This window comes from Melanerpes formicivorus, unplaced genomic scaffold (genome assembly GCF_026170545.1).
Source record: "Melanerpes formicivorus ecotype bairdi unplaced genomic scaffold, bMelFor1.0.p_v2 SCAF_5, whole genome shotgun sequence".
In the NCBI taxonomy this organism is placed as follows: domain Eukaryota; kingdom Metazoa; phylum Chordata; class Aves; order Piciformes; family Picidae; genus Melanerpes; species Melanerpes formicivorus.
This window is the reverse complement of record NW_027142357.1, coordinates 18,173,540-18,201,118: the sequence shown is the minus strand read 5'-3', so window position 1 is coordinate 18,201,118 and position 27,579 is coordinate 18,173,540. Positions and strand designations below refer to the sequence as shown.

Genomic DNA, 27,579 nt, shown 5'->3' with positions numbered 1-27,579 from the left:
CAGACATGTTTGTTCTGTGCACAATGTGACATGTTACTATCAGTGACTGAGGTTGGCAGGATGACACAGTTTTATCCAGCAGGCCTGGCTGAACTAAAACTACTCGCATTTACAGTCATCTGCCCCTTACTGCCTGAAGTGTTACAGAATGGTGTGTATTATAAAGCTGCCTAAAATCCATTCATTGGGGAATCAACAGTTCATGAAATGCATATAATGAAGTTCTTGAATTTGGAGCAGGATGAACATTACTTAGCTACCTGTGCTTGAAAATTTTAAAGCTATTAGTTGAAATTCAGTACTTCTGCTTTATTTTTAAAGGCTTCACTTAAAGAACCCTAAAGAAACAAAAAAAAAAAAAACACCAGAAAAACAACCCACCACCACAACAAAATCCCCAAACCAAAAACCCAATCAAACAAAAAACCTCCACCCTTCCTTGGTATATAAGTGAATAAAGGATTTAAAAAATATATAGGGCCTCTGTATTGGAGAAGCAGTAACACTGAAAAATACTTACACGCTTGTAGCCTTACATATGAATCAGTCTTATGGCAGATTTAATATTGATAATGTATTTCACAAAGCTTACCCTTGTCTTTCCTCCTAAAAGAAATATTTCTGTAGCAACCAATGACTGTTAGATTTATCAAAAGCAGCTCTCAAGCAACATTTAAGCAAAATCTAAATTCTTGCTGTTCCTCTGAAGTACTGTGTATATTGATTAAAATCCTTATATTCAAGAATTACTGTGTGCACTGAGGAACAAAACAATTCTAACCATTATTGCCTGTATTTAGCCAATGACTGATTTGGTTTGGCACAGAACTGGAAACCGTCTGTGTAGGCAAACCATGCTATATTAGACATAATTGTTGGTACCAGTCCTCGGGTTATCACAAAAGTTCTTGGGGTTGCCTAAAGAATGTAAAAAGAAAAACCCCACAGCAAACAAAAACCCCACCAAAACCCAAACAACAACAAGGAAAAAACCCAAAACACCCAACCCCCCCCAATCTACAAAGCTGAACTGAGTCAAGCTTAATACACATTTTGTAGAAAATATCATACCAAAAATCTGTGCTTCATGCTAATATTTATAGTCATTGCCTATTGTTTAAACAGGTGATTCATATAAAAATGGTAACTCCTAGAGGAATAGTAGAAAAAAACTGTCAAGTACCTCGCATGTCAACGGGACCCGATATCCATCACTTCATTATGGGATCTGAAGGTATAAACAGTCATTTCATGTAACTGCATCTTAATTCAGCTTCTGTAATGGCTTGATTTGAGCACCTTTAGTGATGAAGCTTCAAGTGTGTATATGGGTGGCATTGTGCAGGCACAAATTTGTTGTTGGGATAATACATTGGACCTTAATTAGGCACCTAAAGTTAAGCAACTCTGAACTGGCTCTAAAGCAGTTCTGTGGAGTTATTAGCCTCTGAATCATGACATTTGTTACTAGAATTGTAGCCTATGTTGTAAGAATTCACCACGATGTAAATAGTCAGAAATAAGTCACCTATTACTGCAATAGGATTTTTGGGACTTCTGATTTGTGTTAACTTAAAACATCCTGCTAAATGGTTGTAAGTTGGGTAACTTGCAAGAAGCAGATACTGCAACACTTCACTCAGTTTTTCTTTTTCCTGAAGGAACTCTTGGAGTGGTTACTGAAGTTACGATAAAGATTCGTCCCGTTCCTGAATACCAGAAGTATGGCTCTGTGGTCTTCCCTAACTTTGAACGAGGGGTGGCCTGCTTAAGGGAAGTGGCAAAGCAGGTGAGGAAAAGCTGGATGTTAACTTTCCTCAAGAGCACAAACTCTAGCATGAAGGCAGTGATAATGCTCTGGTATTTCTGGCAATTGATAACTAAGGATTTGAGACATGAACTCCTTTGTATGGTCCACAAGGCTTTTGGAGATAATGCAGTTGAAGATTGAGCATTTTCTTAATTTGCTTGGCACTGTAAGCCAGATGGTGAATGAGGCTGTTGATGGCTCTTTTTCAGTACAAGTGTTTTGCTTATCTCGGAGCATTCCAACTTTGGCTTTCCTCCTTCAGTGCAGAGCTTTGTAGTCAGATTAGTTCAGGACTATGTAAAAGGGACCAGTAGTAAAAGGAGTTAACTTGCAGCATACAAGTAAAAGACAGCTGAGTTGTTCTGAAGGAATGAAAGTCATGCATTGGAGTGATATGGCCTATGTTTAGAAAACATTCCTGAAGCACAGTGACATTCAGAGGAGCTGGGTATTTTGAGGCGGAATTGTGCTTACAGTATTTAAGCAGACCCTTCTGAAGAGTGTGGTCAGATGGTTTGGGGCAGCAAAACTCAGACATAAGTATCCAAATTGTGTAACCTTGTTTCTAATGGATAGCCATGATTTGCTTCCAAGCAAATCTTGGACTGGCCATCCTCTTTCTTCACAATCTTATCCTAACTTTTCTTTGCACTCTGCAAGAAGTATCAAATAATATTTATGAATAGCAGAATATACCCTCAACTGGGAAAGTAAATTCAGAAATGGTTTACTTAATGCCAAGCTGAACACAGCTCTTGCATTTTTATTTTTTCAGTGATGGGGCTGAATTAGTGACTTAATGTTTCAAGCCGGATGTTCAAAGTGATATATGAATGACACATACATGACCACAGCCAGTCAGCAGCAGTTGCCAATTCTGTCATGTTTCTAGTGCTTGTTCTTCCTGTTACAGTTATCAAAGCAGACTATTTGGGGATTCTTTATTATATGATTTGATGAACAGTTAAATTAAGAAGTTACTGTCTTTTTTCTAGTTATGGGCTTAGTTAGAAGGCAGGGTGATAGACACTACCAGCCCCTTAGTGTTGCTCTGTTTCTAAGCTTCTGTTGCAACTACTTTTTTCACTGCTTTCTTGAACTACTTATTCCTCTGTGTTGTTGCCCCTTGTGTCAGTCTGGGTTGTAATTACGATGATTGCTATCTGAAAAGCTGGTTTTTGACTGTATTGGTCAACTTTAAGAATAACTAACCTGCAGGTTGTAGGTGGGTTGGCCTCATTAATCTTCTGTCTTCCTGCCCGGTCTTAGTTCTTCACATTTTGTTTCTTTTGTGACAAAATATACCCTAGGGATATAATTGAGGGTGAATATGTCAAATCCAAGTGATAGAGATGTGCTTCCATATGGCATATGTATGAGCAGAAGCTTGCTTAATTGAAAGTAGATGTTCTTACTGTTTTTCAGATTCCTGTACAGTGCAGATACTGGGCCCAGAGACAGATTTTGAGTTGGAGTCTGATGGCAGATCATTAGTGTACTGGGTCTGGCTGGGATGGAGTTACACTTTTTCATAGCAGCCTGTGTGGTGGTATGCTTTGTACTTGTGACCAAAATGATGTTAAGGCACCAGTGTTTTAGCTGGTGATTTAGCTCTCCTCTTACCACCAACTATGCTAGAAGCAGACAAAAGGCTGGAACAGAGTGTAGTTGGGATGGCTGACCCAAACTGACCAAAGCAGTATTCTGTATGATACATCTTGATCAGAAGTAAAACTGGAGGAGGGTAATTTTCCAGGGGTTAGCATTGCTTGAGGACTAGCTGGGTATTTGTCAGCTGGCAGTAAATGATTGCTTTGTGCATAATTTCTGGTGGTTTTGTTGTTTTTTTTTTTTCCCCCATTTTGCTTATCTTGCAGTCTTTATCCAAACCCATGGGTTTTCCCACTTTTACCCTTCTGATTTTCACCCTGGTCCCACTGCAGGGGAGTGAGTGAACGGCTGTGTAGTACTTAGCTGCCTGCCAGGGTTATCTCACAACAGTTAGGCTTTTTCAATCTATCTGTAATGTATGTGTAATTTTGACTATACAGCAACATAAGGTTAATATTCACATTGAGTATGGTATCCTTAGTGCATATAGCAATTTAGGAAAACATTCTGTATTTGAAGGACAGAAATCCTTGTACTGTTCCTGTGTTGACTTGAGGTTGAACTGAAACATTTTTGGTGTGTTGTAGCTCAGTGTACCTAATAGGTGGTGTTACTCCGTTGAAAACAAGCTTACGGTTGCCTCTTTTCAATGACCATGCTGGCCTTAGGTCTCTGGTATCAAAGTGTGCTTTCTTTTATGCTATTTTTAAATGAAAATCAAATTGTCACAAAATTCAGCAAAACTGTGAACATAATCCTTTTTCCTTCTCTTCTCTAATTCCTTTAACTTTGCCCCCAAGAGATGTGCTCCTGCATCAATTCGCCTTGTTGACAACGCACAGTTTCAGTTTGGTAAGTATGTAGATCATCTTGGACAAATGTTTCCAAGGATTTTGGGTTTTAGTAATTTAAATCTGGTTTAGAGCTAACTCTTTTGCTTAACAGTAGACAAAGAAGGCAATGAACCTTAAGTTCAAACTCCAGATAGTGCATTAATGTGTACTTTCAGAAACAGAAGCCTTTCTTTTGTCTCTGGGTAAAGAGTACTAACTACAATAGTCAGTAAAGAGCCATGCTCTGCACCATTCTATTTTGGCTGCCTTTCTGTTCCTGGCATATAGCGTACTGGAGAGTTTAAAATTCTGGAGGCATTTCCTCTATTTGGCTGTAAATGAGCAGAGATTATATATAGTTTTGTAATACAGTACTTCAAACATTTTCTTGGTAAGAGTACCGATGAGAAAATTGGGTATGAAAAGAAAATTATCAGAATGCAGGCTCCTTACTTTGAAGGCAAGTTGATTCCTTTACATTTCATAGAAGTATAACAAGTGGTGTACAGCTTCATGAGAAGTAGCAGACTTTTTGGTAAGTGTTCTGATATGATGATTTGGATGGGAGAGGGGCAATGACATACTTGATCAAAGGGTGATGCTGTTTTTAGAAGAAGCTTGGATGTAGTAAATGCCGTAGCTAGGAAAACTAACGACTAGAACTGAGCTGTAGGCTTTAAGTATATATAGTCAATGAAGCTACTACAAGATTACTGAATACAAAGATTTTGTGAAATTTCTACTAGTTCAAATTGCTAAGTAAGAATATCAGACATGTAGAGGAATAATTTTTTAAATTTTTTTTTTTAGCAATTCTTAGGGAAAGCTGTTGTGTTAAACTGTAGGAAATTTGGCAAAAGATGTGTTCTGGCTCAAGGCACTCTTGAGGAGAACTGGGAATTCTACTACCCTAAAGCTAATCGCTTATAGAACTTGAAGGTCTTGCGGAGACCTCAGTGTTTTGATTATACTCAGATGATGAAAATACAAAGTTTTACCTTGAAAAGTTCTATTTAAATACCACTTGTTCAAGTGAGAATTTCTGAAACTTCTTTTGAACAGAAGCCTCAACGATAAATCTTGACTTCAAGTGCCATTAATATGGTGGTGTTGAGAAAGTTGAACTTTGTTTTTCAAAACCAGGATTTGTAAGACCTGAAACAGGCTGCCCAGAGGTGGTGGAATCTCCTTTTCTGGAGACTTTCAAAACTCACCTGGATGTATTCCTGTGTGGCCTGCCATATAGGAGATACTGCTTAGGCAGGGGGGTTAGACTTGATCCCTTACAACCCCTAACACTGTGATTCTGTGAAATCCCAAATGCTTGCTTTGATCAATCTTTAGTGTTATGCTATTTCCATCAAATGTATACAGAAAAGCAGATTATTTTCCCTCTTTGTAATTGGGAAGAAGCTGGACCAAGTACAAGCTTTAAACCCAACACTGAATAAATAAATCTGCTTCTCAGTTTTGAGGTTGCATTTGATACAGTGACCTGCAAAACAGATTCAGGTGTATCAATACAGATTTTTCTTGTAGTCACGATTAAGTATGTTTAAATCCAATAGTTTTTAAAAATTGTGGTTGTCTGTTGCACTTGTGTGTACTTAAATGTACTCAGAAGTGTACTCCTTGAGGTTTATTTCTATCTACAGAGAGAATCCCTCTTTACTGAAGAGGGAATGAGAACAATCAAGTGCTGCTTTATTCAGGAGGAAAAGCTTTGAAGTATTATAGAAAAAAAGTATCATGTAGATGGTGCTTAACACTTTATGAATTGGGCTCACAGCATGTAGGCCAGATGCAAGACCACTGAAGTGAAGCAGTAATGGGAGTTGAAGAAGTTGCTTGTGACTGAAAACAATGGAACAAACAGTAAAAGACTTTCATCTCAATTAAACCTGGTCCTGAGGCAGAGAGGTTAATTTAACAGACTCCAAGACACCATTTATGTATCCTGGTAATTTTAGTTCCCTGTATGTGATTAAGGAAGCAATTACTAGCTTTATGTAGAAAATTTTGCACAATGATGATATAACCATTAAGGAAAAACACTGCTTCACTCCATTTTTGCTATTGGTTTCAGTGGTTTTGGCATAACTTTAAAGAAGGTCACTGATTTTGCTTAGTTTTATAGTGTAAAAACTAATGAAATGCTCTTAAAATTTTCCATGTACCATACACTTGTGAGGATCTAAATTAGGGCAGCCTTGATTAAAACGTCAAATGAAATAATGGTGTACAGTTGCATATATGCTTCTTAAAGTAATAAAATCTTTGCCCTAAATCATCTTTCAAATGAGAGAAGCCTTTTTAGGATAGTATGCTCCAAGTGATTCTTGCAACTTTTGACTACCAAGCTATATTTTCATTTGCCCATTGAAGTAGGAATTTTAAGAGTGTCATTTGCCTTAACACAAACTTTTTTCCACTTTTGCCCAAGGTCATGCCCTTAAACCGCAAGTTGCTTCCATTTTTACATCATTTTTGGATGGACTGAAAAAATTCTACATTACGAAGGTAACTTTGGGGGTTTAATACAGTTTCAATCTTTGCATGCTATTCATAAAGTTCAAGATTGATTGAGGTTTTGTTGTTTTGTTTTCATACACTCAAACTCAGCTGTGTTAGAGATAGTATTAATAGATCCTACATTATAGTATTGATTAATGTACAATTCTCAAGGTGGTTTAATCCAAACTGAGATAATCTGTTTGTGTTGTTCTATGAGACCTCTTCTCGCTAGTCATATCTGTTGATTTCATGTCTTGTATAATAAATTGTAAGAGGGTGACAGAGAAGACTGGAACCAGTTGATCTAACTTGCAAACCACTGATCATCAGTTAGTACTGCTGGAGTGAGGATAACAAATATCTTTTCCTCTTTCCAGATTTTGTCAATATATGTTCTTACTATATTTGACTAGAATTTTGGGAGAGAATAGAGATAGCTGTCTTGAATTGCCCTTGCCATTTGGCCTCTTTTTGTATTTCTGGAATTTGTCTCAGTAAATATTCTTAGATTCAGAACTATCTGGTTATAAAACGATTTTGCATCAACCTTTGTAATGAGTGATTTCTTATTACTGATTGTGGGGTTTTTTTTCCCTCCAGATTAGCTAACTATAGAGATCCTGCAAATATTGGTATTCAGAGGCAGAAAATAGCATCATCCTGGATTTATATAATTTAGCAAGTGGTAAACATTCCATTCTGGTCTGTGATTGAGTGTCTTCAAGCAGTAGGCTTACCTGAGAGACAGTGGCTAGTGTTGGTTCTGCTGTATTTTCTAGTGGTACTGAAGTAGAAAATGTCACATCTTTTGCTAGGGAATCCCTATTAGATTTACAAGTAGCCCAAAAAAACTTGCCTTCTGTCCCTGAAATGCTGTGGTGAAGGAGTACCTAAAGCAGTTAAAGTCAGGGTGGATTGCTGTTATATTGCCACCTAGGATTGTTGCATCCTACTTCTGTAGTCAGCCAAAAGTGTCACTGCTTCTGGAGGTGTTATCACCCAAGGATGATGTATTCCAATTCTCCTAGCTCTGCAGGAGAAGAAAACCATGGAGAAATGCTATGTAATACTCATGCAGATGTTCCAGTTTGACCAATCTGGAACTCTTATGCCAGGGCTTATTGCCCTGGTGTATATGAGCAACTGCTACTTCAGAGGGACTCCCAGATGGGAGGGGAGGTAGGAATAGAGAAAAGAGCAAGGTTAGTGAGGGGTAAAACCAACACACATGTCAAAAAAGTAAAAACTGCAGAATACAAAATAACAGATTAACACTTGGTTCTTTTATCAAGCGGAATTATTGTTATTAACTGATACTTCTGAAGAGAGCAGGGACAGTCTTGTTTACTTCTCCATATAGTCTGGGACTAGTTGACTGGTAGATGAGTGCTCTAGGTTTGTTTCTCTACTAGTTTACACTGTATATAGTTCCTCCAATACCTGTTGAAGAGAACTGCAGAATGTTACCTGACATTACAACCAAAAGATGGCAGAGTAGGTGAAAGGTTTCATACTAGATGAAATAGAAGTGGTTCTAGAACAAGAAGTGACTAATAATAGCATCTTAATAGACCTTTATTCTTGTCCTTGGTGTTTATCACTGCAGCAGCAAAATAAAGAAAACTTTTTTGTTAGCTAGGCTTTTTTGCAAGACTAGGATAAGGCAGACCTTCAGCTGGAGGAATATATGCTGCTTTGCAGAGGCTATTTTGGTGGTGTTTTGTTGGGTAGTAGGATGCAATATCCTTTGATTAGGACTCACCATACAAACTTGAGCTCATTAGCTGGAGGAATGAACCACCCTAAGATATTTTGATTCCTGGCTGCTTTTTTAGACCCTTCTGTCAGCACAGTTAAGCTGGTTAAAGGAATAATAAAAGGAATAGCAACTAACTGTTGTGTTTTGTTTTTTTTTCCTTAATGTAGCTGTTGTGCATGGAGGTTGAATTTAAATCTCGAGACTTCTTAAGTCTCCAGACTTACTTATAACCTTGCTCTTGGTGCTTCAGTAACAGTTACCACAAGCAGAGTATAGACTGGAAGAGTTGAATGCCATTGAAAAGGGAAAGGCCTTAAAAGAAAAAAGCCATGGAAACAACAACAAAGAAAACCCCAAACAGTTGCTGATCAGCATAGATATTATGGATGTTGTTGTTAATCATAATTATTTTTTTTCTCTTTTTAACTGTGGAAAAGTTATGACATTTTTAATGCAGTTTGATATTCTTCTCCATTATATCTGCAACCTGCTTAGTAGTGGTAGTTCACCAGAGCCAATTAATAATAAAAAAAAGATAGTAAGGCTCTTTTTTGGACTAGTTGCAAAGATGACTTCTGACTGTCATTCCTGAAACAATGGCTTACAGACAACCTCACTGCATTATTATTAAGCTGTTGGTGTTGTCCCTAATTCCACTGGGCTGTGTTCAGTGCCACAACTGAAGAAGTTATTTTCTTTCCAGAAAGCTTTTCTATGGCACATTGCTCAAAATAATTCTATCAGAACAATGACATTTATGGTCATGATAGTAATTTTCCAAGTTTAATGCAGGGATAGTTGATAGAATACAAATGTCTCCCTACTGCTCAAAGCATTCAAGAATTGTTCTTACTTTATCATGTGTAGACAGCTGTTATGCCTGTCCTGCTTTTTAACAGGATAAAAAAGATGACAGATAATCTTTAATTTCAGTGGGCTTGTACATGTTTATCCTGTCAAGGAAAAACTTGATTATTTTGGGAGTAAATTTTCTGAAAGGTGTTTATTTTTCTAATCTTTTTTTCTTAGTTGCAACAATATTTACTAACCAGAGCACATGCTGTGTATTTGAAAAGTTAAAATTTCTACTGCATAGGCTATGACATAACGCAAAGCTTTTTCTTTGCAGTTTAAAGGATTTGATCCCAACATACTGTGTGTAGCTACCTTGCTCTTTGAGGGCGACAGAGAGAAGGTTCTTCAGCACGAAAAACAAGTCTATGATATTGCCACCAAGTTTGGGTATGCTTTTCAAGGAATTTTTTCATATGAAGCTGGGAGTTAACTATCCAGGAAAAAATAGGATTTCCATATTTTTATAGTGTATGGATATGTTCTCAGCTTACTAGTGAGAAGTGGAAATAATCAATTAGGTACTGAATGTTCCCTTGATTAGGGACAGCTTGTGGTAGCTAATTATTTTTGGGGAAACTTTACTGAAACTTCAGCCGTTTGTGTATTGCAGAGAGATAAATATTTGACTAAATGTACAGCCAGTGTTATTAATGGAAACTAGCCCTTGTAATTGCTTATAGCCATGGAAGCTGCTTGTTTTGTAATACTAGACAATTTGAACTACAGAAGAAGACAAAATCATAAGGATCGTATGAAATCTTTGCAGAATTTCTGTGAGCATATAATAAATATAAGGAGGTTGTTGAAAAGAAGTATTTGTGTCAAAAGAATGCAATGAACTTCTGCCCATGCACTGTTTTTTTTTTTTTTGTTCTCACAAAGGAACAAAGCATTAATTGAAGTGGCAGGCTGGGTAATGATCATTAAGTGTGATTTCTTTTCAAGAAAGATATTGCTAGCATTAGTCTCTATTACTCAAATATGCATAAGTATTGTTTTAAGCATTTCTGGGCTGTCCTGTCTGAAATTTGTTTTCACTCTGCTTGAAAGCCACTTTCATAAGCTCTTGTATGTGAACAGCTTGCTAACATAGAATGGTAAGAATAATACTGCTTTTGATCTTAAAGAGCATTTTGGTGCTTGTCTGTGCTGCTTAGTTAATGCTATCAGTTCAGTGTTTAATAGTTTGGCCTGGTCTAAAATGCTAAACCATTTAATGGTATAAAATGCTTTAATTCTCTCTTTCAGGGTGTCCAGTTTATGCTTTTGGGATCTTACGTCAGTCTTGCTTGCATAAGTTGTGAGCACATAGTGAACAAACAGGCTCAGAAATGTAGTTTCATGTATTCTTATAAATTAACATTAAGAAAATACTACATCTAGTTCTGCTTCCCTTGCTCTTTTGTGACGTTTGAAGACTGTTCATCTCATTGGACAGCCAATGGGATTATTTAGACCTTGTTATTTTCCTTTCACAGTGGTGATTTATTTACATTCTATCACTTTCTGTTCAAGATCTGTGGAAAATTTTCTAGGCACAGCCTAAAACTACCACATCTCTTCAGATTATGGAATAAAAAGAGAAATGCAAAAATGTTAAAGGTCTTGTCTAAAGCAACTTCTGATTTCCGGTAAAGAGACTTTACTATTTGCAACTGTTTTAATGCAGCTCGGAGACAGATAAACTAACACATACATTTGATAGTTAAAATATTTTTCTAGTTGTTTTTGAAAATTAGTGACTACTAAATTCTTCTTAATTGCAGTGGCTTGGCAGCAGGAGAAGATAATGGACAGAGAGGATATATGCTGACATTTGTCATCGCATACCTTCGAGTAGGTCACCTTTTGTCTGCCTGCTAGAACTTCCATTAATTAATATAACAAAACAGATGTCTTTTTGAAGGGCATTCTCTGAAATCTAAATGCAGCTTATTTTGGATATCTCAGCCTTCACTGAGAGGTTACATATATTCCGTTTCTTCAGACTTACAAATCTATGTTGAATGTAACTGGAGGCTGGGAGAGTACTGGAAGTGCTCATGTGCTCACTCAGCTTTTATCCTTGGACATCTGCTCATGACTGATTTGAATCAGAATTCCAGAACAAATAGACCTTTCATCTGAACTGTTGCAGCTGTTCTTAAGACTGTTAGTCTAAAATTTTTTTTTTCCAGAAAAGTATGCATATCTTGAGTGCCAGATCTTATTTGGCTCTTCTGGTAAGTCAGGGACAAATTGCTGAATTTCCCTTTATTTCAGCAGGTTATATGTAAATGGGTGCAATGTTTGTTTTTATTCTACCTAGCTAGGAGTTACATTCCAAATAAATATTTCCATTAGGTATTGTATTAGTTACCACAGTGGAGCTCTGTGCCTGATGCTTCACTGATACAAATATTTGATTAGCGCAGGTGTGCTGACAGTCTGACAAGTTGTCTCGCTATAGCAATGACATCTGAATTTTTGGCATCTGTCTTTGAAGAGCTACTTCTGTTACTGTAATTATAAACTAATGTCACTGGGACGATGGACGCTTTTGCTAAAGAGTTTCTGGTTTTCTCATACAAACTAACGGATGTTGCTCAACAGTTAGCTGCGTAGCATAGGCTGAATCCCAGATGTTGATGCTGAATATTACTGATAATTTCCTCTCTCAATTTATTAGGACCTGGGCCTGGATTACTATGTAATAGGAGAATCATTTGAGACATCTGTTCCTTGGGATAGGTAAACTGTGATTATTCTTTAGAATTGCTTAAAACTTGTACTTTATTGCATTCAAATTATTTGTAACTTAAGTTTGTTCATGGGGAAACTGAATTTAAACCATATGTGTATTGGTAGGCTCCCTGATATGCCTCAAGTCTTGTACCTGAGCTGTAGCTGAGGTTGCAAATCTTACCCTAAGTGTCCCTTCTGGGGTGGGATGAGGGTATGAAGGGGACAAATCTGTTTATCTATCCCTGCCTTTTGGTGGTGAACTTCTGATACCCTCCAATGATATATGAAATTGGGCCAATATTTGTACCTCATTATCTAATACTGTGCAGAGTCTGTTGGTAGGACTATGGTCAAGCACAGTGGTCACACAACACTGGTGGTCAACCAGTTGTTCCTTTATCAGTAGCACAAAACATTTCTTGTTTTTGCTGTAACGCCTCTGGTCAGCAGTGCCATGGGTGACACGTGAACAGATGGAGTAGTGGGCCTCCACCATGCCTGGTCCATTCTCCCCCGTGCCATGGCAGTACAGACCACTGGATCTCTACCCAGCCTCTTTGCTTGCTCTAGTCATCCTGTGTTTATCAGCTACAGTGAGCTTGGTAATTTTCTATTTTATGCTTCCAATAATAGGTATTTGGGAGAAGTACAGAAAAACAATTATAATGTTGATGAGGAATATTCCTTTTGAACAAAACATTAGTTAAAACTTTTTCAAAGGTAATCTTCTGTTTTATTAGGTCATACTTTTAAGAAAAAGTTACCAAAGCTGAAGTTTTTAGGATGTTGCACAAAATCATATAATAAGATTTTACATTTTTAACATTTTTGTTTTCTGTTACAGAGTTTTGGACCTTTGTAGGAATGTAAAGGAAAGGATAGTAAGAGAATGCAAAGAAAAGGGTGTTCAGTTTGCTCCTCTTTCAACCTGCAGGTAAGCCGGACAACCACCTAAAATTTTGTGTTGAATCTTTTCTTAGTAAGAGAATTAATGAAAAGGTAATTAAACTTACTAGCTACTACATAAAGTGCATCTTATTGGTAATGCTAATCTTGACCTTCCTGTAATTTGGGATTAATCTTGGCACTTGCATATATGCATGAGAATCAAGTGTAACAATTTAAAAGCTTTAACTCTCGAAGTCATAGCATTGTTATGAAATATGAGTAAAAAGGACAGAAGACTGATTTGTGTAATGCAATACAGTGGCTGGCTTAGTACCATATAGCTTTGTTTGTAATGCAGTTCTTTTCAACAGGGTGACACAGACGTATGATGCAGGTGCATGTGTCTACTTCTACTTTGCCTTTAACTACAGAGGAATCAGTGATCCTATTCATGTCTATGAACAAATTGAGGTAATGTGTATAAAAACAGTAGTTAAGAAAAAGAAGCTGATGTCCTGTAATATATGCTGAACCTATTGTCCAAGCTAACTGAATTTTGCAGGAAAGATATCGAAAGTTTACTTGTGCAGCTTTTTTATTAGTAGCTAGGGAAGGAGGTACACACTAATATGGCACACCAAGTAAAGGAAAGACTAGCAGGTGACTATTTTAGACATCAGTAAATGAGTACTTCTAACTAAAGTATAGGACAGCTTGTCATGGATGCCAGAAACTATCATCCATAGAACCCAAATCCATGGGAAGCAATACATCCTTAGTTCTATTAGTAGCTTTATGAAACTACTTCTTTCACTTAATATTCAATTAGTCTTTAAAAATATGTGATGAAACTATCAAGATCATATTTTGTTAATAGTGCTGTATGTAAAGAGTAATGAATGTGAGGATCTCTCTCTCTTGTGCTGTTCCAGACAATTATCTGTTGTGGCCATTTCTGTTTAGGCCTAGGCGAGCACTGGTCTAGGTCTGCTGTTTCTTAACAAAAACCTAAATTTTGTTTTCTACCACAAACGTCACCCATTAAAGTGTTGTCAAGGGAGTGAGATACTTTAGAACTGACCAGAATCTTGGAGATCTGGATCTAAACTCTGGTCTGGGTATGGATGTTCAACAGCTCTGGGGAGCCTGTTTTCCAGCTTCTTTATTGTTGTTTCCTTTTTCAGTAGACACTTCACCATATTCCAGGTGAGCATCCCAACCACTAGACTAGTTCTTGCAAGGGGGTAATGATCCAGAATATTCCATTCTGAAACAATAGGTTTCTTAGATGCCATTTGAAATGTTTTGGCTAATGTTTATTTGGAAATTTCCAGTCCATATTTACATGCAGGCTTGAACTGAAATGTTTACCTCTATTGTGTACCCTAGTTACTTCTGAAACTTAAAACACTTGTGTAAATGAGTATGACAGCAAGGATTTAACTAAAAAATGCAGTGCATTTGCTGTGGAATAAACACCTTATTTCCAATTTAGAGGGCTGCTAGAGAAGAAATACTTGCCAATGGAGGAAGTCTGTCACATCACCATGGAGGTAATGTTCTCAGTCTACTGTTAATCTCTTTGATACTGCTAAATATTCATACTTACATAAAATAGTTTGTGATAGAACTTTGAAAAATATTTCATATGTATTCCTGAGAGGGGTGTGTGTGGATCTCCTCACATTCTTTCTAGAAATTTTCACCCCTTTGTCAGACTTTCAGGGGAACTGTCACTGAAGCTGGTTTGCTTGATGTGAAATCAGTGTGGTGTATTTAGGAGCACTAGTTTAAAATCTTTGATATAGAGTGTACTGGCTGTCTGAGAACCCAAAAATGCCATTGATTAATTTGTCTTAAGCAACTTCTACTGAATCTTGTGCAGAGATGTATTCAGTTACAAAGACCTCAACAGTTTGGTGTCCCTCATGGCTAGGTGAATGCTGTAATTCCAGAGCAGTTATTGAAAGCATGTGTGTAAAATTTAGTGACTTGAGACTGGGCTCTATTGCAATCTACCATTTGTTGCATAATTGGTAACAGTATTGGTATCACTGGCTTGGTGCCTGCTAACTTCCTGATTATTCATTTTGCTCTTTTGGAGTTTGGGAATTACCTGTCCTGAGTTACTAACCTATTTGCAAGTTATTTTGTGCTTTAATATTAAGAACCAGTGTCATGTGTAAGTGATACTTCATATATCTGATGCTTTCCATGTGCTTTTCCCAGATATTCTGCCTGGCTTGATTGGGTGTGTCCTACATAATGCTGTAAAAAGCCAGGAAGACTTGTGAAGTGTTTGATTTGTTCATCTACCTTCTTGATACTGGTTAATCGAAGGCATTTTTTCTCTCTGCTCTCTTGGGGCATTGCCTGATCGCAGAAATAAGAGCGAAGAGGAAGTTCAGTGGTTTAAAATTAGATAAAATTTTGTAATCTAAGAAAGCTTTCTATGGGGAAAACTGAAGGGCAGAATCTGCTCTTTAAAAATTTTGTGACTTCCTGGACTTCAGACTTTTAGTCAGGGCTGTTTTCAAGTATCTGACTTTGTGATAGAAATTGCTTTAGCAATATTGGAATATAGGAAGCTGAGTGAAAACAGCTTCAGTAGTTTTTGTTTGATATACTCTTATAGTCATCTGATTAAATATTTAATGTGGCATAGTGGACTGTTTTACACTCACACACAGGATGTGGAATTACCCCCGTGATGTACTGTTGTGCTCTCCCCTGCTGTGGCAGCTGTATTTTACTGTGACTAGCATTTCATCCATTAACTTGTGTGCAGCTGGAGCTTGTCACATGTTTGGATGTATTTGTCTTCACCATATGAAATCTTGCTTACAGCATATGTTGAACAAGAAAAAGAAAAGTTACTTAGCATTTTCAAGTCCTTGCACACTTGAACTTTCAAACTTGACAGACATGGAAAACTTGGTTTCTCTTAAACTTCTTATGCTCCTGTTGTATGCGTGGTGGCCCCTTATACTGAAAAATGTTTTCTGCTTTGAGTGTTTTTGTCTGGCAGTTTGTGTAAGATAGTCAAGATTGTTTTGCTTCCTCCCCCCTTCCCCCCAGTGCTTAGTAGATGTGCTGCTGTGAATTAGCCTAATATATCAGTTTTATTTGCTGACCTTCAGGCCTGGTACCTCTTAGCACAGCAAAGACTGGTCTATTGTGTAGGGTTAAAGAAAACGCTGGTGCAATTTCTTTTAGTATTTGTTTTGTGATTGTGATTAATTACAGTTGTTTTCACTATCTGGAAACAGACAGGCTGGTTTGTCTGCCCACAATCACACTGATAAATGGAGCTATTTTAACTCTGTTTTTGTGTATCAAAGAAAACAGATGTAGTCTGAGACTTGAGGCTATAGGAAATACAAAGCCTACTTAAGTCAATCTTCATATACTCCTTGAGTGAGAAGGGGGTCATATATGAGAGTTTGAGATACTTAAAGGTCTAAATTTACACCTGGGGAAGTAAGTGTCCGCTGTAGCACATAGCTATAATCTGCAATCAGAACTGAAATCATGGTGTTTTTAATTTTGTTTCTGTAAAAATGCACCATCCTCTAGTGCATCCAAAATTAATCCTTACAGAGGAGGTTATCAGTTTGTGGGGGTTTTTATCATCCTGGCAGTTGGCAGTCTTGGCTAAACATGGTAGTTCTGTTCCTCACTAGGTTTGTGAACTTCTGTGAAAGGCTAATTAGTGGGTTTAGTTCTTAATGTGTGACTTCGATATCTTATACCTTCTCTGACCCTTTTAACTAATGTTATGACATATTCTGTGATTTAGTAAAAGGTTTTGAAAAGTACTCAAATTATGTATCCTAGTTGTAGCATTCCTTGTCTTCATTTCCTACATGAGGTTATACAGTCTTGATTACAGATTTTTAGCTTGCCTTGATTATGTCCTAACCATATAAAGGGACTGTACACATCTTTGAACACAGATTTGACCCTTCTGCTTTTCTGGTCACAAAGGATCTTGAGAGTCGTGTAAGCAAGGGTTGCTAGAGCCACAGTTAGCTTCTAGTATTTCAAAAGCAGCATTCTTTGTAAATACAAGTTTGTTCAGATACATTTTTTTTTTTTCTAATCATTCAGACCAAGCCCTAAACCCACCAGTATCATGTGTCATAACTTTCATCCTGTAATTCTTGTTTCATAAAATATGTGCTGATTTTATATACCTAAAATAATGTGCTGATGAAGTATTGGTGGGTACGAATAGCACAATAACCTCTCTGGGGTACAGCATCAAAGGGAGCAGCCTGATCTTTCTGCATTACCAAGATAAGAACCCAGGTAAAACTAAAGAGGAGTGTAAAAATTGATGGATTGGTTCCCATGCAGGGAAAATTCTAACTAAAACTGGTTACTTAAGGAAACAATTATTGGTTTGTGGATTTAAGGAAATTGCCCCCATTTAGCAACTTAACATAATAGAACTAATTTTCTTCCACTCTATGGACATATTGACTAGAGTAAAGGTTAACCAAGTAGCCCAGGCATGACATGTTTAGGTGTGGTATCAATTTCCTGGTAGTTTATGTAGGAAGATGGAAAAAGAAAAGACTCCTAACTCTAAAAGCATAAAACAAAGCCAAAAGCAGACCCCAAAAATGCTTCTAAGCAAACACACAGATGCATCCCATCCCCCAACAAACCCAGAAAAGCTCCACACCGTATTTGCATTCAGTTGCACATCTGACATCATAATCTGTAATCCGTTGCAATTTGGTGTCATTAAGAGGCTGTGGCTTAGGCTCTACATTGCAGTAATTAATCCCACAAACCAGAAAATCTGGAATTATAAAATTCCTTTATGGAAGGGAGTTAAACACATTCTTGTCTCTGTCTCTTCTACACCAGAAAAGTATCTTCTTACCATCCAGTTAAGTACTGATGACTGGTCACATTTTCATGTTAAAATGAGATCTTGCTCTGATAATTAGGAGGAGTTTAAACTCTATTAGGCCTAGAGTAACCTTGTGTGAAATAATATGATAGTGTAGGTGTATTTTCCTCCTTGGTCTGTATACTCACCTTCAGTGCCTTTTCCACCACATAAATACAAAGGATTTTCTGAACATGAAAGTACTTCAGTGCAAGATGTTATGGTGATGGTCTTAACTATGTAGTAGACTGTAGTACACTGGTCCAATATACTGTAGCACCACTGCAGTAACGCATTTCTCAGTATTGCACTCTTTATAAGAGCAGTAATCCATTAACCGCTTTCTCAGACCATAGAGATGCTTTTCATAGGGACAGCAGACTTCAGGAAGCCCATGCAAGAGCTTGAAGAGCCCCATCCTGTTACTGCTGCTTCAGCAAAGCTGCTGTTCTGTGAGAACTACCTTTTAAGTTTCAAGGGCCAAAGCAGAAGAAGTCTAGAGCCATGTGCAGTGTCACTAGAGCCTGTTTCCACTGGGACCACACACTGCTATAAATCTGTTCCGTATGGATGTAGTTATTCCTGGGACCTGTCAGCTGCCTTAAAACTTTCTGTGCAAAGCTGTTCATGTGTGCCCAAGTATTTAATTTTGCAAGAGTGAGAAAACCAGTTGCTGCATGCTGTTTGGTAGCTCCATTTTCAGCAGACAGGTCTTTTTGCAGTCATCTAGATAGATTTTTCAAAGCTGAGTGAGGGTAGCCTTTGTGAGCCAGGATGGCTGTATGCCCATTTTATCTTTTGTGGCCAGGATGCATGTGCCGTCCATCTAATGCATTTGTCTTTGAAAACCATGCACCGGGGAAGCTTGGTACTTCAGCACAGTGTGTAATGTCAGTCCATGTTTTCTTGGCTGTTTGTTTTTGGGTTTTGTTTTTTCAAAGGGCGGGTCCTCCAGGAGCAACATGGAGTATGGTTGCACTTCACCAAAGTGTATTTTGTTCCCTGATAAATTGAAAAGACACTGAAAAGATGAATGATTTTGTAATGAAACCAGTTAAAGGCTGGACTATTGTGTATCAGTAGTGGGGGAAAAAGTTACTTACCCAGCTCACTTGTTCTTTCATACATGGACTGCAATAAAGATAAGACTTGAAAATACTACAAAAATAAGACTGATATTAGCTTGTCTTTGAGAGTTACTACTGAATGAGCCCCTTGGCTTTCAGAAATACTTTGAGGTACGCTGTCATGCTAGGGTAGCATGTGACAAAAAGACTAGACTGCAAGGTTCAAGCTGTTTATTTTACTTTTGTTATAGGCTTAGCTGCAACCAAATGACTAATTTTGAACTTCTCTCACAGACCTAATATGCCACTGTTGGAGGCTTTCATGGATGCAATGGAAGAATGTACTGTTAAGCTGTAATAGTGTGAAATGTCTCTTAGTTGAAATCACCCACAGTTAGAAGCTTTGTGCTAATTGTTTACTTATCTCTCCAAGTGGGGACTCTGAGTCCCAAAAAAGTAACTGTGGCCAGTGTCCTGATCAAGGGGGAAGGGTTTCCATACCGGCTACTCTCAATTCCTAACCCAAATTTTAGGGTTTTTATCCCAATTCACATGACACAAGGTTGTTGGTTGAAACTGACACTGAAACCCTCCAGCTACACTTTATCTTAGTTTCTCAAGCAACAGAACAGTGGTTGGACTTGGGTCTCAGGGCATATTATTTGCTGAGGTATGTCAAGCCTTGTCTCTGGTTTTGGTTCTTTGAATGATGTAGCACTAACTTGTTCAGTTTGTGGCTTATGGAAGACTTGACGCTCCTTGTGAGTCGTCTCTTTGTAGATAGGACCTCAAGGCAAGATAGGATCCTCCAACATGGGTTGCTTTTACCACCTCCCATGAGTCGCCTACATGTGTGAGACATTACCAAAACTTATTTATGAGCTACGAGCCAGATGATTCATACATGTTTGTACTCAATGTAATTTGGGTGGGCTTCAGATAAAGACCTCTGGCTTCCTAGCCTCTCAATGTTTTATGGCACGCCTCAGGAACAGGGCACTTGTCGCTTGTAAAACTTATTCTGCATTTCATCTTGGATAATTGAGATGCAAGATTAGGTCTCCAGAAGAAAAAGCTTCAAGGAGGAAGGGCTGCATTTGTTGCTGGCTGGAACAAGGATTGTGCATGTAATGATATGTACAGCTGAATTTGACAAGTAGTAACTCTTTAAGCTACTACAAATTTATTATATAGTGCTTTGTTGATTTGAGAACCCTATTAATGTTAGGACATAACATGCAGGATCCAGGTGATTCTGATCTTACTTATTGAGGAAAAGTATACTAGGCTGAGAAATCTAAGCAGTAGGTCCTTGAATAAAATCTGGTTCTGTCCACTGTCTCATGTCAGTTCTAGAGAAATGGCATCATCTAGGCCTAAAATTTAAAGGTCTACTTTCTCTAGGCTTAGAAATGGACAGGTGGTTTTCACTAGTCTATTGTAAGATCAGGCTTAACTTATGTTTTATTGATGAGGAAATTAAGGCTTCCTTGAGTCCAAAGCTGTTCTTTGACTAGGCTTAGGTGGAGTTAAGCAACTTTGCCACTTGGAATAATTTTTACATTCGTGGTAACATCTTTTACTATTTTGTCTATTTCTTCTTAGTTGTTTTATTTCTACTCATCCTTGAAGCTAATTGGATCATCCTATGGAGGAGAAATGATACTTACAGGGCAGCACTGATAGGAAAGTAATACTTATGTTTGTTTCACTTTAAGTGGTGCATCTGTACAGAACTTGTCCTTCATTTGGTCTATTTTCTATTTAATCAGATGGACCAGCTTAGAATTATAAAAGCAAGCTTGCTTCAACACTGTTTAATATGAAACCTGAAAAATCCATTTGTCTTACTGACATGAACAGTAGGAGCAGGGGCTCAACCTAGTGTTATCAAGGGGTTAAAATCTTTTCATAGAATGTTTGTGAAGGACTACTGGTAACTGTGGTACAGTTGTTTGTTTTTTTTTCCAGTTCACTAACCAAATGTATGTTAGATTTATTATTGCAAAAGTATAAACCATAGAAAATTTGACAAGATAGATGTGTAAATTATCACTTTGACAGAACTAATGATGCACTCCAAGCACCTTCTGTTTTCCAGCACTTGGTGAGTGACTTCATTAAATATGCAACGACTGTTTGTTGCTGCTCAGCCAGTAGTTCAGTTCCTTGTGGAATTGCATTATTACTGGAGGTGTAAGAGAGGCAGGCATGCTAGCTGTTGGGCATCCTGCTGGGATTCTAATGTGCTCCATCTTGTTGGAGCAGTTGTTTGCAGTCTTTTCAGGACAATTACATTCATAACCACAGGACACATTCACTGAAACTATATTACAGATAACAGTTGAGAATGGTAATGGTTGTTCTTCAGCTGCTAGTGCAGAAGCCAGTGTGAATGACCTGAAGTGATGGTCAAGCTACATCCATGTGTTGGGTTTTTTTTTTTGTTGTATTTTTGGAGTGTGTGTGTGTTTGGTTTTTTAGTATGTTTCCCCAGATAAAACTCATCTATGTCAGCTTGCTTGGGCAATCAAATTATAGCAACGGTGTATTTACAGATGGAGATGTTTGTTTCTTGAGCTGGGCTGCAAAATACAAGCACAGGTCTTGCCACATGACATTCTTTCATCCTTCAGTTATGATCTTTGCTCGACACACATGCTGCTAATAGTTGTTTTCTAGCAAACTGCAAACTTCATTCTTTCTCACATTATTTGCTTTTTCAGTTGGCATTGTGACTAGCTCATATTCCTTAAGGTATAAACAAATATACTCTGTTCTCCGGAGGTGTCCCTGTAATTTATTAGTCTGATGACAGTTTGATGGTTACCCTGAGAACAGAGCACAAAAGATGGCTTGAATTTAGTTTCAGATACTCTTAAAGCATCTGTCTCTCCAGCCTTTACTATATCTCATCATACTGACAAATGGATTGTGTTTCAGGCTGACAAGTAAAATGCTGTAGTGTGTTTAATGAAAAAAATGTCCTTTATTTTGAATGATCTGTTAAATCGGAGTTGATGACTTGGTTAATTGGTCCATGAGCACTCAGCCATTTAATAGAACTATTGTGAGACTTTAGTGAAATGAGTTCTTAAATGGCTGGGGTTTCAGCTTTGCCTTGTACATCTCGTGTGCAATGGTGTGAACAATTACCAGCCCATGTGAATTTTTTTCAAGTTAAGATATTTTGTTAATTTAAAACTGGTCTTTAAACCTTCTCCTTAGGAAACAAATTTTTGCTATTTCAACCACTAATGTTTTAAGTTTATTTGGTTGAGTTACACTTTAAAGCAATCAAGTAGTATGTGGGATTCTACTTTTAGTTTTCTACTTTGACTTTTTGAAACTTACTACAAATTCCCTATTTTAAGAGAACATGTGATTTCAGCTTAAGCTTCATCTAAATTTCATACTTTCTAAAGAAAGTAGTCAGTGTGGAACACAGTCTTCCTCTGGGAGTATGCTGAGCTTAATGAGCTTGATAGTCTGTTGGGCTCAATAAATCAAATAAAGCAAAACATTCCTCATTTTTGAATAAAAGCATTTATCACACAGTGTTTATTCATTCATGGTCACAAGATTGATTGGCTCCTAGCATCCTGCCATTTATTGAAACACTTTGTTTTTTGTTTTTCCAGTAGGCAAATTGCGGAAGCGCTGGATGAAGGAGAGCATCTCTGACGTTGGCCTGGGAATGCTGAGATCTGTTAAGGAATATGTGGACCCTAATAACATCTTCGGAAACAAAAATCTTTTATAAAGCCCTGCACAACATGATGTACTGAAACTTCTTCAAAGTTACTGTTAAAATTCCTTCACTTTCATTGTACTGATATCCCAGTAATCAAATATAACATGGACTAAACTTTTTAAAGACTAGTAACTTACATTGATTTTTGCCACCCCCTTACCCCTCCCTCTGTGAAGTATACACATCACTGTTAACATGTATGGACTTTTTACTTGCAATACTCTTAAACAACCCACTGGGCACAAAGTGTATTCCCAACCAGGAAATGCAAATTTGGTTTTCCAGGTTTGCTTAGGCAACACAGCTGACAGTATTTTCAGTGCTGGATGCCAGATGTTTCCTACTAAAGCATCCCCTGCAAGGAGAACAAAGACTGACAACAGTGTTTTCTACAGAAGCAGCTGCTGAACCCATCCTCTTGCTAAAGGAAAGCTGCTGAGAGACAGATGAGAGAACACTAAGGAGTACTTCACATTACTGAAGGATTGAGTATGTAACAGACTTGTAACCAGCAGATACTGAAAGTACAAATGTAGGCTTTAATCAAGAGACAATGCAAATCAAACTACTCCTAAAACAGCAGTAGTCTCCCACTGTAGTACTATTGGAAAAAAGTACAGAATTGAGCTGTTCTGAGTTGTATTTGCATTGCTGGGATAATCTTAAATTGTCAGTCACTGTAAGTTTTTACAATGGACATTTCTCACTGTATGTTTAGAACAGGTTTGTAACAAAACTTCGCATTCATCTGTACTTCAGTCCTCGTGTGTATAGGGTTTGCTCCTGTTTTGTTTTGCAGAGATGCAAAATACTTTTCAACTTTAAAAAAAAAAAAGTTTTGGCTATTCAAATGAAACTGCCCAGCACTGTCTTTTGAAACAGTCTCAACAGTTCAATAAAATACTTAAGTGGACAATATACTGTAATCCTGAAAGTGAGATTTCCCATTTTAGTTTTGTACAGTTTCCTATGGCCTTTATGAATCACTTATTTACTTCACTAGTAGCCACAATTTTAATTGTCCATTGAACTTTAAGAAAATGAAATATTTTCTTGAGCAGTATCATATGAGAGTAAGCATTTTTACATTTAAACTTGGATCTTAATCAGTGAAACGAAGTATTTGTCAATACTCATGATCCATTTTTAAGGTGGGTTCTTTTCTTAAAGCAAATTATCCAACTTTTTGATAATTAATGTATACGATTGCATAGGATATTAAAAATACAGATTATTCCTTTGAGGGCTCTGTCTCTAGCCAACTGCTTCACAGCTCTCTAGTGTCAGTTTGGACACCTTTTATACTGGTAGTGCCCGTAATGAGGAGAAAAAGATAAAATTGCATTTTTGTTTTTAAACTATTTTAGAATACTCTAACTGACATGCTTAAAATATTGCATGTCAGACAAATCTGAACTTGTTTGAAGAATCATTTCAATTCTAGAATTAGATGATGAAACCCAGGAATACTCAAAATGTCACTTTTAAAATGCATGCGTCAGGGTACTCAAGGAAAACTTTTATGATCTGCAGATCATAAAACACAATGTGATATTTGTGATGCAGCTAGATTTATTTCAAATGGTCTTTGTTTCACAACATTTCAACATAATCTACTTTTGTATGTTTGGTTTCGGCCCCCAGGAGTTCATATTTCAGCAGCAACCCAAACGTAGCTGTAGCCTGATTTAGGAAACTGAGTCTTTGCACTGTTGTTTAAGTATTCCTTAATTATACAGTGGTGTCTCAGTGAAGTGAAGGGGCCTTCCTCATCTGGCATGCTGCATGATGGTGACTATATGGCCACAGCTGGCGTCTTGCTCATGACCTGTATCACTTGCAAATGGAGATCTTTCTAGGAGTTGGTGAATATGAAGGGTATTTGTGCCTCAATGAAAGTATATGTTTAGATATGAAGAATCAGTTTTGAAGTATGTGAAGCCTTTTTGCAGAATGACAGCACAAACAACTACAAAAGTAGTCATAGCTCAGTAAGTTTAGTCTCTTAAAAGACTTTTCAGTCTCTTAAGATTTTTACTTGGAGTCAACACAGCTCTAAAACATCCTTCCCAATTCTTAATTTTTCTGACTGTGTTTCTTCATTCCTCTTTTGTATTGAAATTACAAAGGCATAAACTCCTTATACTCTCTAACCTTTAAATAGCCACTGGCCTCTGAAGTAATTTAAAATGCAGTAAAGATGTGTACTGCATGTCAGTTTTCCTGTGGGAAAGTGAAATAACAGGCTATAGGGATCCTAAACCGATGTCGCTGGGTAGCTCTGAGGAAAATATTAAATGGAATGGATATTTTTTCCTAATGGCCCCTCTATTGCTGTCTTCCAAAATATTTTTTCAGTCTTACGAATTGGTCAGAGCTTAGTGAAACTGCAGCTGAAGTGCCTGTATTACTGACTGTCTTTAATATTGCATTTAAACTTCTAATGAAAACAGAGAAAAGGGTAATGCAAGTATAGGAGGCCTAGGTACATACAGATTACTACCCAATTCAAAGAAATCTTCCCTTCTCTGATACTGAAGTCTTCCACCACTCTTCCTTCTGCATTCTCTGCTTTCGTTGTGAAGACCTCACTTCCTATAGCTGCAGCCTGTTCAGAGATGGAGAATCTCAGCATAACACATTGTTTTCACTTGTTTGACTATTTTGGCCATATGTCAGTTACAAGCAGTTTTAATTAGGCTTGTCATGACTTCCAATTTCACAGCTTCTGCTTTCTTTGAAGGAGGAAAGGATGTGGAGTGACTATAGCTTGACTGCAAAATGTATTTACATTAGAGACACTTTTATACAAGTTTTGAGGGGCAAGAAGAAAATCTGTTAGAAATTGATTTGGGAACTAAATCTTATAAAGACAACTGTGTGTCTCTTCTTGACTTACAGTATGTTGGTTGAGTTAGAGATGTCATCTTTGCCTTACAGCTTTGAACAGAGACCAGGACAAATAGTTCTTCTGTAGCAATGTTAATTAACTGAAACTGATTTCAAAGGCAGGGATGCATTCACACTGAAACCCAGAAAATACAAATTGCTTCTCAATCTTGGAAGTGTACATTTATCAAGGTTGTAATTTAACTTTCTGCAAATAAAGCCAAACAGTGTTTGTCATTTTAGTGTGAGATTAACTGTAAAATTTCAGTTGTAATGTTAAGAGATTATAGAACCTTATATTATTAATAAAAAGAAAATGGGCCTAAACAATTATGTGGTTTTGTACTGTACCTAAACATAGGGCACCTTTGGTTCATTTTAATTTGACAATGAACTCTTACCTGAGGAAAACTATGAGGAAGGCTCTGCAAAGAGAAATGAGAGTGACTTTGTAAATGTATGCTAATGGAAGCTCTGCTTTTGTGTGCCACATAAAGCATGATAGGGAAATGGGAGAATTTCAGTGAAGGAAGGGCAAAACAAGAGCTGCATTGGTCAGTTCAGAAATTTATTCACCTCAGTATTCTGTGTTTGGGCAGCAAGGGTACCATGTTCAACTGCTCGTAGAAAGTTCTCCCTATAATATAGGGCCATATCTTGTCTTGCTTTACCTTCCCTGTATTTCAAAAAACTCTTCTATTAAGCTACTGCAACAGGTATATAATTTCCTATTGTTGTGTGTGTGCCTAATGTAAAACTTCCTTGTTACAGGTCCTGGAATCCACTTGAAAGTTCTGCATGCACACATGCACCACGTGTGAGCAGAAGAGGTTTCCTGGTTACCTGAATCGCCGCTATAAAGCCTTTATGCTCTATGCTAAAATCACATCTCACTTGAAAGAGCTATTGGATTGTCTTGTGTTAATGCAGTTCCTTTGATGCTCATAGTGTGCAGGGCATAGGAGACAAAGTTCAATTTATGGAACTATATATATTTGTCTATATGATCCACATTTTTTTTGAGTGCTTTTTCACAGGAAGGAGAAAACTGCCTGACAGGCAAGCATTTTATTTTTTGCCATCTATTAATGCATAAAAATGCAGGTTTTTTACTTAGATATAGGTAGTCTTAATTTGAGGGAGCTGTTAAATGATGATATACTTGTCTCAGGATGATAGCCAGATCCCAGTAGTTAGTTTGTTGGGTTTTTTTCTTTTAGTAAGTTTTATAAAAAGTCAGATCTGAATTTGCAGCTGTGTAAACACGATAGCCTCACTGTTTATAGTTTTGTAGTCCCAGCACTGACTCTGAATTCTGCATTATCTTTAACATAAATTGGTGTGTTTCCCTAGGCTCTTTATGGAGGCCAGAATTGGCAGGTGGTTGCTTTGTTCACAGTCAGCTTTCAGGTCTGCATGGGTGCTCAAGAGCAGAGGTGGTTGAAGCTGGTTTTCAGAAATGTTTGCCATACTCTTAAAAGCACTTTTGCTGTCAGTTGGGAATTAAGCATTCAGTTTCAAGAATATGTAGGTTATAATATTTTAAAGGTTATTGTTACTTGCAATATTTACCAATACAAGTTGCAATAATGTGTACCTTTATTGAAATGCTGTGAAATGTTTCATTTGAATTTGGTTTTACACTTCGGGGGAGTGGGGTGGAGGGAAGGAACCAGGAAAAAAAAAGTTTTTATGGGAAACTTTATGAATGTTTTGGTTTCATTCAGAATAAAGCTTAATATATTTCAATCAGTTGTTCAGAAATTCCAGTATAACAGTCCTATTCGAGTAGCATTTAGCCTGTTTCCCACCTTCATGGTAGTATGTAGTATGTAATACAAAAGCTGTTAAATTGATTGTACTATAAAGTATCGTAGCAACCTTCTAAAGGATAAGCCAGAAGTGTTGATCACATCAGTGAAGTTGTGTGTATGCAAAAGGATGATGGGCTAAACCCTATGATGTGATAGTA

At 37.4% G+C, this 27,579-nt stretch overlaps 1 protein-coding gene across 6 annotated transcripts in view; it reads left to right on the top strand.

The window, feature by feature from the left end:
* Window positions 1–27,356, top strand: part of AGPS (alkylglycerone phosphate synthase) — an 87,660-nt gene extending 60,304 nt beyond the window's left edge. For all 6 annotated transcript variants that reach the window (XM_068138518.1, XM_068138515.1, XM_068138514.1 and 3 more), the window contains 11 exons: window positions 1,126–1,234; window positions 1,662–1,789; window positions 4,222–4,273; window positions 6,698–6,774; window positions 9,657–9,769; window positions 11,149–11,218; window positions 12,051–12,112; window positions 12,951–13,040; window positions 13,366–13,465; window positions 14,490–14,547; window positions 22,606–27,356. In XM_068138518.1, the coding sequence (XP_067994619.1) occupies window positions 1,126–1,234; window positions 1,662–1,789; window positions 4,222–4,273; window positions 6,698–6,774; window positions 9,657–9,769; window positions 11,149–11,218; window positions 12,051–12,112; window positions 12,951–13,040; window positions 13,366–13,465; window positions 14,490–14,547; window positions 22,606–22,727 (981 nt within the window). In that variant the 3' untranslated portion in view covers window positions 22,728–27,356. The remainder of the gene's footprint in view (window positions 1–1,125; window positions 1,235–1,661; window positions 1,790–4,221; window positions 4,274–6,697; window positions 6,775–9,656; window positions 9,770–11,148; window positions 11,219–12,050; window positions 12,113–12,950; window positions 13,041–13,365; window positions 13,466–14,489; window positions 14,548–22,605) is intronic.
* Window positions 27,357–27,579: the final 223 nt, after the last annotated feature.